At 35.4% G+C, this 18,024-nt stretch overlaps 1 protein-coding gene across 1 annotated transcript in view; it reads right to left on the reverse strand.

Annotated features, from left to right (window-relative positions):
* Positions 1-3,700: 3,700 nt before the first annotated feature.
* The window catches only part of LOC108966442 (homeobox protein 5), a 119,959-nt gene continuing 105,635 nt past the window's right edge, over positions 3,701-18,024 (reverse strand). The window contains exons 3-5 of the mRNA XM_018929355.1: positions 17,121-17,229; positions 5,414-5,578; positions 3,701-3,848 (exon numbers count right to left, since the gene is read on the reverse strand). Coding sequence (XP_018784900.1) covers positions 3,784-3,848; positions 5,414-5,578; positions 17,121-17,229 — 339 coding nt within the window. The 3' untranslated portion in view covers positions 3,701-3,783. The remainder of the gene's footprint in view (positions 3,849-5,413; positions 5,579-17,120; positions 17,230-18,024) is intronic.

Consider the following 18,024-nt stretch of genomic DNA (forward strand, 5'->3'; position numbering starts at 1 on the left):
AAGTTTGCCATTTTTCCATATAATAAAATTTTACATATTTTAACAGATTTACTACTTGCTATACATTTAAAAATTTTCATACATACATAAAACAGGAAGTGGAACATAAATGAAGACAACGACGATAAAAATAATAATTATCTTACAATTTAACAAAAATACATACAAACAAATGCACATACAAATGAACGAGTTTGCATGTACATAAATTACTTGGCAATGAACTTTAAATTAAGTATATATCTTATGGTAAAACAAAACAAAAATACATACATATATAAATACATAAGAAACGGGTCAAAGCTTGGGGTATCATATAATATACAGCAATTAAACTAATCAGTCAGAGGTTGGAGTTGCGACCGAATAATTTCAAATAAAAATCCCATCTAAGTTTGTATGCAGTAATATAAAAGTTAAGAAAAAGGGGGTGCTTGAACTTCCGCACGGAGTGGGAACGTGAGATTGAAATAATTGAAAAAATATGTAAATAAATTTGGGTGTGAAAGCTTGGGGTTTTTGTTTATAATTATTTGCGCGCGGAGTTTGAGTTTTTAACGTTTTTTAATACTAATTTCCATCGTTAAATTTAAAAAAAGCAATCGGAAATCGGAATTTTTGACAATATTAACGGAAACGGTATTTTTATGTGGCAAAAATATAATATTTGAAATCTTTCGTAGAAATTAAGAGGATTTAGATGATTTTTTGTTCGAAATCGTGACAAGCCTGGTTATAAAGAGAAGATTTCATGAGAACTATTTAAAAGGAAGAAAGAATGTAACATTTTGAATTTATATATTTACATATATGTATATGTATATAAGAACAAATATATTTAAGAGTTGTGCTCTCTCAGTTAAATTTTATTGAGTACACTCTATCAGCTGATAGCAATGCGATGCACAGTTTTCGCTCAGCTTTTTCGGCAATAGCAAAATTAATAGGACAGTGGGTGGTTTGTGAGAATTTCTCTCAAAAATTTAAATTACGAAAAATTAATTCAAATTAGCAAGAAGATCGGAAGATTATTAAGAATATGGTTTAAGGCTATCATTTATTTTAGTTTCAGTAACATATCACACTGTATTGCCCGCGAAACCATCGATAAATATTCGGAAATAATATTTTCTTCAGAACTGTGCAAAGATATTTCTACGACTGGATCCAATGACGGACTAAAAATCGAAAACGGTGCTCAAAGTTCATATCAAAATATCCCGTTATAAGATACATAGACGAGGATTGCTCCGCGATCTGAGGTCTATTGACTCATTATTCCATTGTAAGTAGTAGGTGAAGCGGTATTAGGTATTTTCAAAAAAGGTTGCTTTCAAGTTTCATTAAGAGAAAATGTTGAAAAATACTCGAGGGAAAAATTTTGGATCGTAAGCGTCTTTTAAAAATAATTTTTTTTGAATACTTGTTGCCTTAGAAACTTTTTTTTAACGGTTTTCTGAATGGTATTAAGGGCAAGACGAGACGCTTTGTAGGCTTTTTCAGCAATTTTAGTAAATCTTAATATATATTTTAGAGAAATTACACGTTTAAATATATATTAGGGCGTTCCAATTTTTCTTATAATTTTGTTTTTGATTCCTACCATCTCAATTGTTCTTATTTCATGTAAATGCTAATCGGCAAGCAAACTCTCAAAGAACTTATAGTATTTGTAAGAACAAAAGCTTTCTTTTTGTTATTTTAAGTTTTGAACAGGGCGAAATTAATTAGACAAAAAAAATTTTTTAAATGAAAAATTAAATTTTTTCAAATATTTTTTTTTTACAAGTTTTCCACGTAACTATTAGTTTTTCTGTTTGTATGCAATCTTTTACGCTTGCTTTGTTTTTCATAAAAATTATTTTGTTGTTGGTAACTATAAACACGGCAATGAACACTAAATTAGCATTTTTGACTATTGTTTATTTGATTTGTAATATAATATATATAATTTTTTCAATTATTTTTAATTATGCATTTTGTTTTATTGTTTTTGTTTACGCTTTTATTTTACTGTTTGGTAAGTTCCTGATTTGTTGTAATGCAAAGTACCTACATACATATGCATGTATACATATATATTGTTGTGTATTGTAAATTTTTCATTGTGTGTGTGCCATATTTTTTTGTAACCATTATGTTTTTTTTTTTTTTGACGCGGCTGCATTTTATTACCCGTGGCTAGTATGCTTTGTATTTCTATAATATTTTATTATTATTGTTTTGTGTTTTATTTGCAATATTTTAATTTGTTTAATAATTTCTTTGCATATGACACGCATACATACATATGTACACCCAACCATGTGCATGTTTATGTCTGTATGTATAGGTATATGTGAAATACATACTGCGAGAATTACTTTAGTGTTGCTTTTTGTGTTTCATTTTTTTGTTTTGCATCCGAAAAAAACGTCGATTTAACAGAATTTACAAATAACACTTTTAATTACATACATACATATAATATATATTTATATAAATCAGCTACACAAAACAGTGGCCAGCGCAAATTCTATACTAAATACATACATAACGGTATTCATGCTTCTCATTTGCCTTTTATTACATATTCTGCATTTTCTATAATCCCTTTTGGCATTCACTATTGACCGCTGTTGTGATTTCGTTTTTTTATTTTTATTTTTGTTATTTTTCCTTTAATTTTAAAATTTGCATCTCACGCTTTTGTTTCGCGGCGGCATATCATTATAGAGCAGACAATCACTCAAACAATCATCAATCACATACAGCTCGATTGTAACGGTAAATTGTAGATATATATTTATATATATTTTAATTGTAAATTTAAAGTAAAATTTAGCTAGCAAACACTTTACAATAACAACTGAATGAAAATGGAAGGAATAAACGCAATATCTAAATTCAATTTCACCTCAACACGCCACCCTTACGCCCCACCCCTCCCCTCCTAGCATTCTTCACCACCTACTTTCCACTTTTTCAACTGTCACACAACACCGTTATTAAGCAGTTAGCATTTAGCCTTTCGCCAATTGTAAATTTGCATTTACCGTTTACCATACCCCGTTACATTTTGTTACTTTAAAATTGCTTGCGCCTTCTTCTGCATCGCATATCTTAAACTCTGCTCTCGGCTCGCTTTGTAATTCACTACTTTTATTAACATAAATATTATATCTACAATTACATGTCATACATACATAGAAGTGTTTAAATATAATAAGTAAGTATATAATATTGTGTTATCATATAAATATTATAACCGTTCTGCACGAGGAGCTCATCGGTCGGCAACAGTAAACTTCTAAGTTCCCTTAGCATCCTACACTTACTCGCATCTACCCACTTACATAACTGTTGCTTATAATTTGTAGTTGTTTTTCCTTTTTGTTTTTTTTAGTTATTATTTTTTGGTTTTCATTTTTATTTTTGAGTCGTGCTCCGATTTTTCAGTTTTTTCAGTAAATTTTAGATAGTATATATAATTTTTTTTATTAATTTTCACTATTGTTTTAAAAATTTGCCAGCTACGTTTCTCGTTTGCACAAGCTTCACATTTTGAAACTGTCCACTAAATTCACATCTTCGCTTTTATATCAATTTTATTTTAGTTAAGTTTATTATTTACTTTTGATTTAAAACTATGCTCGGTTATTTGTGTTATATTTATTTCATTTATTAGAAAATATATTTTTCTTCCGTTTCTGTTTTTTTTTTAATTTTTGTATGTATGTATGTATTATAATTATTATAATATATATATATTTAAATTAATTTATTTACTATGAGCTAATTTAGTTACAAAATACAGCATGTCGTTGAACAGCATCTACTGGAACCGCCTTTACTTTTCTGCCTTTGATCTGCACATATTTTCGGAGGATGGAGAGAAATAAAAAGGTTTCGATTGTCAGTGTGAAAGTTATTTTACATTTTATTTTAAGTAATTATATTAAAAATTGTTTTATAAAAAATTTTTTAACATTCGGACAAAAAAGCACCCAGAAAATGATATTTAAGGTTAAATGATATTTCAAAAAATTGTATTTTGCTTAGATGGTAGGGATATCCTTAGTTACAATGATAAATATGAGCACGATCTGTCAACCAGTTTATTTACAGCAGCCGCTTAAGTCGGTACCTCAGTCGTGCATTGCGATTTTTACAATGAATTAAAATATCCAGAAAGAAATTGTCTCAACTTTTATATTTCAAACCAAATTTCGTGCGCGAAAGCATTGCAAATGTTGGGAAAGGCTTTCAGTGATTTAGTTTTATCCTTCAAAGACGGATAGAGTCATGTGTAGGAGTTCAGCCAAAAGAGGAAAGTTCACTGATTCACTTGGGCCAGAAATGTTTATTTTACGTATGGCTCAATCAGCTCACGACTTTTGGTCTTAGATCAAGTACTATATCCTCTGAGTAGCCAAAGAACATCCGTTCGAAGGCGGCCTAGAGTGAGAAGGCGAACCGTCCCTTCCTAGGGTTGTGCGCTGGGTTTGGGGTCGCCACGTAAAAAACACCTCTTTGAAAGGAAACAATAGCCTCAAACGAGACATCCCCTCTTAATGACGACGACCGTGGAAAATGCATTAAGCATTACGATTTAAGGGTATACACCTGGAATGTCCCGTCCCTTAAAAGGGAAGGTGCCGCTGTCATGCTGGTTGGTGTCCTGAAATTAAAGCCTGACATCACCGCCGCCGAAGATGTGCGATGGACGGGACAGGAACTGAGACGTGTAGGTTCTTGTGGATTTGAGGTAAGAGGGAGCTTCCATCGCTAAGTCCTGACATTCACGTCGGTGGATGAATGTCTAGCCACAATTCGCATCAAAGCGAAGTTCTTAAATATATAGCTGATTTGCGCTCACGCCTCGACGGAAGAGAAGCACAATGTGACCAAAGATGCTCCCTATGAATTCATCAAGCTACCTGGCTATCTGCGGATCGAAAAGTCACCAACCAGATCGATCATGTTGTGATAGACAGAAGACACGTGTCCAGTATTTTAGACGTGCGTATGCTCCGACATTGACTCAGACCATTATCTTGTTTTAGACGTAGGGAAAAGACAATGAAACGCTGTTGGCAACATAAAAGGCAATCGGACGGCAGGTCTCAAACTACGTCTCACCGACATGATCGCCTATACTCAAATACGAAATACAGAGTGTTTCTGGAAAATGTTGGTATTTGTCTCTGAGTACAACATTAAACTTTAACTCAATTTATGTAAATATTATATACTTTAGCCCCGATTCTGAATATGTTGGAGTTCATTTCGACAAAACTTTTTATGCAATTGGTTACAATAATACTCAATAAGGCCGAATTCGACCATTCCTTCCAATAACACACTTCTCTACAATCACTGTCCTAAATAACCGTAATATATATTTGTTTGTGTAAGCATTATTATCACTTACCTTGCGAATTCGGTTCTGGCAAATTATCACGCGGCACTAAATGCATAACAGTCGTTTTGCCCAGCGGAAGTCCCAGTGCGCCTAAAGTTACATTGCAATGTAGAAATCTACCTTGATATATGAGACGTAATATTTCGGCCTTGGAGACGGCTTCACGCTCCCAATCTGCAAATACAAAAACAAATGTGTAACAACAAAATTAGAATTATTATAACCACATATCACCCGCACTTTTGGTATGCGGTGTGTGTGTGTTAGGTGTTACATTCTACGAATTCATTTTCGTGTAAATACACTAAACTATGATAAATATTTAACTTAATGTGTTTAAATTACGCATTTCGAAGTTTGTAATTGTTGTTGGTTTCATATAATTCGGATAACAACAAAATGCAACGCAACACATGCAATAACAACACTACTCCAGCCACACTGACTCACTCACAGCGCATTTTGACGCCGTCAACACAGAACCCACGCTTCGGCCGAACTTCCTCTTCACACACCCACCTCGCACTAATCGCATACATACACATATATATGGCCACATTTATGCTGTGGAACAGACTTTCCGCAAGTGCATTGTTTGATTATGAAGTGCATTACATTCCTATGTGCATGCAGACAGAACTTTGCAAGGACCGTGCGCGAATTATTGGACCATTATTATCGTTTTATTGTTGTTGTTGTTGACTATGAGTCCCGTGATTGCACGAAAATTTACTAGTTTGATTATGATGCCGGCCGAAATGGAGCCACATGGTCACACAACCGAATGACCATGTTGCTCCATGGTAGCCACACAGTCACATTCGGGTGTATCCGGAGGCTTTTTGATCAGACCACACGCTGTCATTCATTATATACATTGATCTTCTAGTGTAACGGGTTTGTCAATAAGACCGCTAGAAAAGTTTTCTAAATAAAACGAAAACCGTTTGGGATATCGATTTCTTCCGCATGGCCACCACTGTGCCTGTGGATTATATATAGATTATAAATATGACGTAGCGCTCTTAAAGTTCAGGCCACTGACTCCGAATTTCGTTAGTAAATCTTTATAATTTCGACTCGCTCTTGGATCGTTTATCTTTCCATGATGAAATGGCAAACCTTACTGTAGAGAAATGTTGAAAGAATGGGTAAAAATATGGCGTCGTTTACTCTCCCTATTGGGCTACTTTTGTAGAGTCCCTATGAAAAAACTATTTATAAGTAATCAACGAGACGAGCAGAGTGGATTTAGCAATGTTCATTTATCTATCCTTATATATGCGAACCAGTCCCTCAGTTTTTGAGATATCAGTCTGAAAATTTTGCACACGTTCTTTTCATCCAAAGAAGCTGCACATTTATCATAAGAAAAATATCGGACAACTACTCGTATAGCATATTGCTGGAATATAAATTGACCGATCAAGCTCAAGTCCTTTTATGGAAAACTTTAACCCCGTCTAGGATAAGTTGTGTTAGTTTGATATTTGCTCAAAAACATCCGAAACTTCACCACAGTGTACACTGGTTCTTTGAATGTGATAAAAGACCGACCGTCCGACTGCAAACAAAATCCACTGTTATATTGTAAATGTTGCATGTATTGCATTGTAACTATTCATTGTTGTTGCCAACCACTATGCGACGGCGACGGCTGAGGCAAAATGTAGGTACCTCTGCCTCTGCTGCTGTGCTGTTACGCACACAACAGTGCGTGCGCGTACGTGAGTTCGGCTGTTTGCTAGTGGTAAATAAATCAGGATAAGTTAGCGACAAATGCAGCGCCTTCATTAACAAACGACAAATGAATATTAAATAGTCTCTACGCACAACAACTACAACAAATATCAGTCGCTTCAATTCGCACAACAGAGCCGTTGGCTGCACTGCGGCGCCGGCACACTAAACAGTAGCTACAATGCGGCAACAAACGCACATATACATATATGGACATAAGTACATACACAGACACAGCAGTTACACGAGGGATAGCCGAGAGTCAATGTAGTTAAGCAGCAACAACAACATTAATTGGTTGCTGACATCCATTTGAGTTTATTAAGGTGGGAGCGTAGGGATGCAGAGGGGACGCAGAAAGGGATAAGCTGCAGGATATCAGTATGAATTAATATATGTATGTTTGTACGTATGTACCATATATGTGTATACCCATATGTATCGTACATATGTCGATTTATATGTTTGTATCACTGCGTGTAGGCGTGACCGACACAAAGCGCGCGTCCAGTGGTCAAAGTAATTCAACAATATGTGCCAATGTAGATATGTATGCATATAGACACATTCTGTATAGTTAAATATACATTTAACACTATTGTTGCGCCCGTCGGGTGTTAGCAGAACGCGCTTCGCCCGCGGACGGTCAATTTAACACCGTTGACCCGCAGTGGGAAGTTGGCTGTGTAGTCTCTACGGCCAGGATACACTAAGTGGCATTTTTCAATGTGATTGCGCTGACGGAATACTAATTTTAAGCAGCAAATATGCACAGGACTACATTATATTAATCTACGTTTGTAAATGTGGGTATACCCAGCAGAAATTCCAACTGTTTCAGGACGAAGGTGAAACGAAACGAATGTGGTTACGAGATTCAAGCATATTGACAAGTAAATGTTTAAAATATTTACTTTGAGTTTTCAGTCGCCGGGCTTAAGAAAGTCATATATGCTATACGAAGGGAATAATCTTGCAGCTTTATAAGGTTTTGCAGAACTCTGTTTTTATTAAGATAATAAAAAGTAGCCATTTTTAAAAACTTCAGAGAGCAAATCTAACCAAACATACACTATTTGAGATTTTGGGGTTAAATCAATACCTCCAGAATATTGTACTAAATTTTCAAGTTGATCAAAGTAATAGTTTCGGAGATACCACCTGGAAAACTTGTGCGCTCGAGGCTAGCTAGGCTAAGAGTGTCGTCTTTAAACGCGTGCTTCTCTAAACTGTGCTTTTGAAGTCGGTTGATAAGATTTCTCGAGAACTATTCAACCGATTTTCATAAAATTGTATACAAGTCTTTTAGATACAATTCTTAAGGACTTAGACGAAGAATGTTTTTTTATTACAACTATTTGAAAAAAAAAATTGTGAAATTTTCACTTTTTTGTAAAAATGTCTGACAATAATCCAATTTCCTGTTTTTTTTTTCTTCGTCAAAGTTCTAAGTAAGGTTTTAACGTTATTTTTGTGTTATTTTACTTTAGATGGTTCTTTAAGGAGTTATCATGCCAACGCGGACACATCTTTTTTTAGTTTTTAGTCAGTTTAAAATATTTTCCAAAATTTACAGAATTTCTTTTTAATAGTGTATGTTTGTAACAATAAAAAATTCTAATAAAATATTAAATTTTTTATGTGAAAAAAAATTATTGAATCTGATTCTGTCTCTTATACACATCTAGATGTGTATAAGAGACAGATACGCGGTTGAAGTATATAATAATATATGATTTTTTTTTTCAATATGGTAACCTTAATTTTTTAAAATAATTTTCTATTCCAATTCAATTCCAGATCAGTCTACATACTATAAAAATTTGTATAGTTGAAAGCTATGTAACCATTGTATAACCATCTGTTGGGTAACTGATAGCATTTGCCACCATTTGAGGGGTAGTCGAGAATGATTTCAAATTACAACACATTTACTATGGGATACTGAAATGTACAATTGTATGTTATATGCAGAAAGCATAAGTTAGTCAAAGTTTTCACTTAAAATTTAGTGATATCCGATATTATTTAGGTTAAAATTGAGGCTAATTATAATAGTTTCCTTTATAAGCTTAGGTAATTTACTATTTAGCAACTAGAAAATGTGCAAATGACAAAATGTATGCAAAGCAGGTGTCAATAGGTCGCCAATATATTTTGAAATGTCAGATGTCTACTTCTAGGCGCTTTGTGGTGTCGTTGTTTTACGGTCGAAATATATACTTATATTTATCAAATTAATGCTAAGAAAGGGGTGGACCCATGCAAATTATGTATGTTTGGAAATATTCTCGCTTGTTTTTATTATGCTATGCGACCCTTACTAGGCGATATTGTATACAGTATTACGATATTTCTGTATAAAGTCAATCGGAAGGGAGAAAAATACTATATTTGGTATATTGGGATGGGCAGAAGGCGCTGATTGATTTCTGAACATTTTTATACTCTCGCAACAAAGTTGCTAAGGAGAGTATTATAGTTTTGTTCACATAACGGTTGTTTGTAAGTCCTAAAACTAAAAGAGTCAGATATAGGGTTATATATACCAAAGTGATCCGTCCGTCTGTCCGTCCGTCCATCCGTGCAGGCTGTAACTTGAGTAAAAATTGATATATCATGATGAAACTTGGTACACGTATTTCTTGACTCCATAAGAAGGTTAAATTCGAAGATGGGCAAAATCGGCGAAACCCGAAAACCTATAAAGTGTCGTAACTAAGCCATAAATAAAGATATTAAAGTGAAATTAGGGAGGAGCATATTTGGACGTAATTTTTTTGAAAAAGTGGGCGTGGACGCGCCCCTACCAAATTTTTTGTACATATTTCAGAAACTACTATAGCTATGTCAACCAAACTCTATAGAGTCGTTTCCTTCAGGCATTTCCATATACAGTTCAAAAATGGAAGAAATCGGATAATAACCACGCCCACCTCCCATACAAAGGTTATGTTGAAAATCACTAAAAGTGCGTTGACCGACTAACAAAAATGTCAGAAACACTAAATTTTACGGAAGAAATGGCAGAAGGAAGCTGCATCCAGGCTTTTTTTTTAAATTGAAAATGGGCGTGGCGTCGCCCACTTACCAAAAACCATATCTCAGGAAGTACTCGACCGATTTCAATAAAATTCAGTATGTAATATTTTCTTAACACCCTGATGACATGTACGAAATATGGGTGAAATCGATTCACAACCACGCCTTCTTCCAATATAATGCTATTTTGAATTCCATCTGATTCGTTCACTTTATAGTATATGAGTTCAACACCAGTAAAGATAACCGACCAAAACTTTGCACAAATACTGTATTTCTAATGTAGCATAGCCCGAGTAAAAATCACCGAGATCAGATCATTTTATTGAAAATATATATAAATTACGGATAATGAAATCTCGATTATCACTTTATCATGCGAGAGTATAAAATGTTGGGTGACACCCGAACTTAGCCCTTAGTTGTTGCATATAATCACATTGTAACATATAAAAAATTGACATGTTCGATAAAAAATTCGTGCAAAGTTTTATCCTGATATATTAATTAAAAAATAGTAAAATTGTTTCACAGACATTAACGCAAGGCTACGCTGTTTTTCGAAAAAAATTTGTTATTTTGAAGCCAATCGGGCTTTCGCTTCTTCCCACATGATCTTTCAAAATCGTTTTCACGGATCCTTCCGATATTTCCACAATGCCAGTAAGATCTTTGACTCAAGCACCAATTCCTTTATTTTACTGACATGTTGATCATCTGTTGATGTCGATGGCCATCCTAGCACGTCCATTTGGTTCATCGTTAAAACGTTCTCGATCCTCTTTGAATAATTTGTAACAATCAAAAACACTTGCTCGCGACAAAAAATTATCCATTTTCCAACGTTTTGAATGTTTCGGCACTAGAAATTTGCTTCTGCACACAAAATTTAATGGAACTTCTTTGCTGAATAATTCCAATCGCCGAATGCACTGTATGTACTTCAGAAAGACAAGCGTATACTAAACACTAATCATTATTTTGTTGTGACATTTGGCACAGATGCCACCGACAGTCATACCAAGCAAGAAAAAAATATTTCGACGAATGGGTTTTCGCAGGAAATTTAAATTAAAATGTCTTACAATTATTGCCCACTGGAGTACATACACATAAGTACATACATCTCGATTAGTTCTAGATATTACAAAGCACTAATTGGTGAAAATAACTATTATAGTCGATAGAGTATAAAAAGCGTAAGATACTGCCTATAGGCATTTAAAATCACCCCGTCTTTAGAACAAATCATGAAAGTGTTTGCTTTTATTAATTGATTATGACATTGCAGTTCATAAAACCGATTAGACGCTCAATGCGGCGGCCGGCACAAAAACTTATTATTGTAAAACAATAACAACCGCAATTATATTATTAGGTAATATGCGCTTTTTTTTACACCGGAAAGAATCAACTTGAGTTCTATGAATATATAACGGCACAATATCAAGGAACACATTTCAAGTTCACTTACTCGGTAAATATTGACATAAATCAAAACAGGTACAAATGTCTACACATACATATGTATACACTTACATTTGTTTATTTGTTTAGTAATAAATTGAGACCAGCAATTAACAATAAACGTCACCTTCGTATTTGTTTTGAAAATTTTTAATAGTTAACTACTGGCACACGCACACATACGCTATGAATGGATACGTACGTACATTTGTAATTTTCATTTGTAGACAGCAACAGTTACTCAAAGCAACTGCAACAACAACAAATATGTGGTAACAAATAACAATTGCAGCAAAATCAATTTCAGGTGCAATCAGTAAAAATATAATAAATAGTTTCTTTAAATGGGTATATGTTTGTATGTGTGTGTGTGTATACAATAAAGCATTACTATGGTGACAATAAATCAGAAATAAATTGTCAATAATAGCAGGGAGCGAACAAAGTTGTGCTCATAAAAACATATTGTGCAGGAAATTCACGGTCTTGGCCGCAGCAAGTCGCCGAGATGCATAGGGGCGGACGGACGGAGTGGGTACATAACAAATATGCGTGTGGCTGTGTACAGTGATTGATGCAATGCAACTGCTGTTGTAGTGAATATATTTATATAGAACGTTGTTGTAGTATATATGTACAAATATGTGCACTTATTGTATGCTATTTATAAAATAAAAACATTTCTTTTGTGTTGCCAACTCAATCGAGTTCAATTAAATTCAGCTTGCTGGCGCATTTACCAATAACTCACAGATGCTCAATGCGAACATCTATACTTTTATATACAATATTTCTACATAAATTAAAGGTGGTCAGCATACATTGTATATGCAGTTATAAATAGGGTGAGAATTATTATGTAACACAGGGCGTTTATAAATTGGCAACGGGTCCATATGTGACTTATTTATTCTTCCAATTTTAAGTATCAGGGAAGCTAACCATGTGAAGGGTTCCGAATAAGAAAAATCACATAGAAATTCTCTCCTTCTTCAACTGCATTCCTGAAGACTTGGATTACTGCGTAGCCGAGGCTACTAGTGGCGGTTTCTCGCTCCTCACATATCGACTAGAGATATGTGGGGATGGGGAGGATTAGCTGAAGAAGAAGCACAGTGAGCTTTTTCACGAATAGGTCGAAGCTAGGAGGGAAAGTTGGAAGGAGCGTTTTCTCCAAGGAGCTCTTCGCAAATATTACCTTTATGCTACCGGACCACTGCAGTGTCTCTCAAGCAGAACTGACTGTTATTAATGTCGCTGTAGACGTACTGCTATAAAGTGAAGCCTTTTTCAGGGAAATGAGCATACACTCCGACAGCCGAGTCGCAATATTAGCGCTGAGCTCACCAACTATGCATTTGAAGGTCACGGAGTGTACGTCCTCACTAGAAACGATATCAACATAATACTTCATCATCAGACATTATCCAATATGCATTCATGCGGTGAGGCTAAAAATTTGAACGGAAGCAAGTTGTCAAAGTCGTATGTGACCATTGTCCAGCCTTTGCAAAGCTGAAGATGAAAAATCTCAACATCATTACCTTCCGCGAACAAAGAGACATCCGAGATGGAACTAGCAACAATTTTGTGATAGCAAAGTTTTGCAAATTGTAAATTTAGGTAACACAACGGACCGGCGTTCTAAGCTGTTCAAGTGAAATCGCTGTTAGCATCGACCTCTTAACATAGCCTAAGTAACCAGAACGAACCAGGATTTTTATACTGCCAAGCACTATCTTACGAAATTCTTCAGGAATGTTTTCTACAGTTACAACAACAACAACAACAATACTTCAGCTTAAAAGAGTGTAAAATATATTTATGTGGATTTTGATCCATCAATTTGCATGGTGTCATATAGCTATAATAGTTGATAGTAGTCCAATCTTTGGAGAGTTTAGCTTTGTCTTCGATAATAATATTTACAAAATTTCGTGAATATACCCTGTCAACAAATCAATTTTCCATAAACGGACTTAATTTTGATAAGTCATTTCGTATAGACCCTATAGGCTATAATGGTCCGAATGAAGAATTTGTTCAGAAATTGTAGCACTTTCTTAGATAATATCTGTCTAAACTTAGTGAAGAAATTTTATTTTGCTCGATCAGCTTTTATGGCAGTGAAATACTTTAGCAGCACGATGCCGGTGGTTCCGACGAATGAAGAGCTTCTTCGGGAGGAAAAGACGTGAGCAAATTTCAAATCGTTATCTCAAAAATTGAGAAATGATTAAACGTAGACCTAATAGTGACCCGAAATTTCATTAAGCTGAAATATTAATTGAGATTGGGAGATCTCATAGAGCATTATTAGCGATTTTAAATATATACTGTGTGTAGGTACATATGTATGTCCTGTCCAGAGTATAAATTTTGTACATTAAGCTTTAGTAAGCTGTAAAATCACTTTTTAAGTTCTCTTGGAAGTGGCCAGAAACGATTTTTTTCCATATGGCTCAAGCAGCCAACGACTTCCGGCCTTAGACCAAGTATCCTGGCCAAAAAACATCCGTTTGAAGGCGAGATAAAGAGAAAAGGCAAACAATCCCTTCTAAGGGTTGTGCGCTGAGTTTGGGACCTCCCACGTAAAAAACGACCCAATGAAAAATTACCAACAGCCTCGGAAGAGAAACCCCCATTTTTTGGAAAATTTTACATTTGGATATTAACACACTGACGAGATTTGTAAAGTCACAAACAACTTACAAATCCAGAGTATTTGTAAACAGAACAGAAGGGTTCATCAATCGAACAGTTTAAAATTTAAGAGCCTAAGTGGTCATATCATCACACACTGTGCACATTTCATTGCATCTTCAATAATTTATGTCAGGCGCTCGCCGGCTGTTGCAACGTAGCACATTTTCATTCTTCGAGTTATGCATGCTAATTGAATTTGATGCAGCAGCAGTGTACAGCGCAACGAAGATGACCGACCGACCGACCGACCGACCGGCCATTCGCAGCACTTTATTGCATTTTACGCATTTGTGCTCTACTTTGACCTAGCTGCTACAGCTATACCCACAAACACACACACGCTTACATGTGGTGGGTATGTAGAAGTGTTGGTGCTTATGGTGGCCATCGGTGCAATTTCTCTGTTTGTTGTTTTTGCTGTCATACGAGCATAACTTCATGTCCCACAGCAATCAATCGTCTGTTACACAGCATAATACAGAAAAAGAGAGCAAAAGAGCGCCCGACATATAGGGAGTCTGCAGTAGACAATCATTTTGAAGCTATAACAGTTGTAAATGCGTGTTGTTGCTGCCTCCTGTCGCAGCTGGTGGACAGCAAAGTGCGTCAATTAATTTGTGTTAAGATTATAAATAATTGCGAGTGCCTTTGTTCGTCCTCGGTTTTTGATTCAATGAATAATAGTGCAGTACAGACGATTGTTGGGAAAGCGGTGAAACAAAAAACTTTAACCATTTTTATTCATAGCGCTGGTAGAAATGAGTAAGCATGTGCGGTTGTGGTTATTTTAGAGAAAAGTTGAGTACGAATGTCTATTTGTATTTCATTTTACAGAAGTTATTAATTGAGAAGACACTTCAGTAGGTGATCTTAATTACAAACTCTACTCCTTTGCTTTCAGTATTGTTGTGATATGAAGAAGAAACTAATGGCCTTCACATAACAACACGGGTGAACTTTTAATCAACAAAATCATTCCCCTTGGGCAGGAACAAGTAATTTAGTATCAGGTCCGAACAATAGAGTGGACCTCACAATCAAGCTCTTGGAACTTCAGGCGAGTCAAAATGTCAGTGGTCTGGCGATGTTTTCATGGATCATAATTTCGTTCTTATTAGCCACAACTGGGCTATTCTTGACAGTATAAGTGCACATCAAGAGTTTAGACACTGGAGAGAAGCTCATAGTTTCTGCGTGGCTTTAGTGCAAGCTTGTCGCGATACTAAAGAGACTGTTTTTCCTAGACGTTGTTATTTCGTTATGATTCAGCAGCGATGAAAATTCGGTCCATAAGTTTTTCGTTAACTCGTATGACACGCATACATTGAGCATCATTTAATATCCAACCTTATTAAAATGGTACCAAACGGTTTTTTATGCCATCCCTAGCTCCGGAGTTATCGAAACCAGTTTGTTGGACTCGACGATTTTTATTATTTTATCGATTTTTTCGAAAATTAGGTTTCCAGCATGGTGCATCTTTGGCATAAAATTGATCGAAACGGAATCGGCGATTTCAAAATTTCAGGTGATTGCTTGTAACACTATCGGGACCATAAACACAGGTGGTTTCAGCATTGCTAGTTAATATCTAATATAAATTAACGGGAGTACAATATCATACAGTAAGAAAAAGGATTATTGTAAAACATGGATCTTGAGAGGCACCCGTTTCAACCGACGGATACAGTGAAATATCTACGGCTCATCCTGGATGGGAAGCTTTCATGGAAGCCGAATATCGAAGAGAGAACAAAAAAAGATACCGACTGCTTTATACCACTGTAGAGGAGACATTGGCAAAAGGTGGAATCTCTCACCGATAGGGGCGCTCTGGCTTTACGACCCCATTGTCAACCCCATTATGTTCTACGGAGTCTTTAGGTGGGGGAGGGCTTTAGAAAAGACCACAATTGCAAAGAAACTAGAGAGTGTTCAACCGGCGGCGATCATCAGCATGTGTGGTGCACTAAGGTCCACTGCAACTATGACACTTAACGTCATCTTATACATAGTGTCCATAGACATCGTCGGAAGATGTATGGATACGAAAGTTTTGATCAGACTCAGAGAATCTAAGTTCCTAAAAGAACACGTGTTTGAACACTCGAAAAATACACTTTGACTTCATGCCGGATCACTTGGATCTTGGAGTCACCAAACCGAACTCTGTCGGCTCTTTCTCTGTCCACATACCGTCGAGCGAGCTTTTGGAGGAAAGTGGCTGCTTCTTTCGGGATGGGTCAAAGCTTGATGTACCTAGAACCGTTATCACTAAATTGGGAGCGGGTTGGTGCTCCCGTATTCTCTTTTTTTCTACTACTAGATAGCTAGGCTTCGCGGAGTCTTGGCCATGCGCTGTAGCAAAAGACTTTTGACCCAAGATCGAACGCAAGAGATCTAGTGATCTTTTTGTCCTCAGTAAGACGAGCCTCTCGCTAGTTGTGGAGCTTTTAACAAGCATTAACTTATAAGAAACAAATGATCATATTTTTTGTTTTCATAACATCGACTGCAAACACATCTAAGATTATTGAATGCAGATAACCATGATAGCTTATAATAATCTAAGGCAAACACCGAAACTTTCAACGTCAGAACCTACTCACAAATGTTTACCAAAATAAATCTAAACTCAAACTTTGATAATATATAATACCTAAAAGTCAGTTTATGGTTATCAGCAATAAAGTAAAATCTTAAATTCAGACAAATTTATAATCAGCGCAGCTACCTAAGTGTATATTGATGTGTCACTCACCTTCAGGCCAATTATCGAATACTGTTTGTGCGATATCACCAGCAGAATCTGATGGATTAAATAGGAATTCTTTTGTTTTGCCACTAACGAGTATTAAACGTAAATTTATCTGCAAAGAGAAGAAGCAGAAGAATAAAATTATTGAAGATTAAGTGCTAATGGAATTAATTTACAATATTTTAAAATTATTGCACGTGATGAAATTAGTGAATATAAATGCATATATACACAATTAAATTTACTAAAATCAATTTGGCTTTCACTCACCACAGCGATGACCTCAAATGCCGTTAGCAAAAGTCATTAGCGATAATTACAAATGACTTTTGACTCATATCTTCATACGCGCACACACACACCGACTTTCAATGAATATAATACATATGTATATTGTTTTTACATTTACATGTTACATACAAATGTACATATTTGCGGCGTATCTGCGCAGCTATGCGGGTTAAGTGTTACAAAAAGCTTGCTCATGCTGTCAATCACAAGCGACAATGCGATAAATAAACTGTCAAATCATTTGTCGTATTGCTCTTCTTTCCGTTGATGCGCTAGCGGATTGTTATCCAAATATGTATTGAAGATACTTTTGTAAATATGTATGTGTGTGTACTTGAGATTTAAGATTCTACATGCATTCACATAGATATCTTCCTTTTGTTGCATTCAAGTAAATCGTTTACCATTTCTGGTGGGACAGTTGAGAAAGCCGAACACCGTTATTTTGACAGTAGACAGCCCACACAATTAGATAGTGCTGTTTTCGACTGAAAGTTATGACTTTACATATGTATATATATATATATATATATATGTATATATGCTGTCTCTTATACACATCTAGATGTGTATAAGAGACAGGTATAAGTGCACATCAAGAGTTTAGACACTGGAG

This window comes from Bactrocera latifrons, unplaced genomic scaffold (genome assembly GCF_001853355.1).
Source record: "Bactrocera latifrons isolate USDA-ARS-PBARC rearing strain unplaced genomic scaffold, ASM185335v1 scaffold_16, whole genome shotgun sequence".
Lineage (NCBI taxonomy): Eukaryota > Metazoa > Arthropoda > Insecta > Diptera > Tephritidae > Bactrocera > Bactrocera latifrons.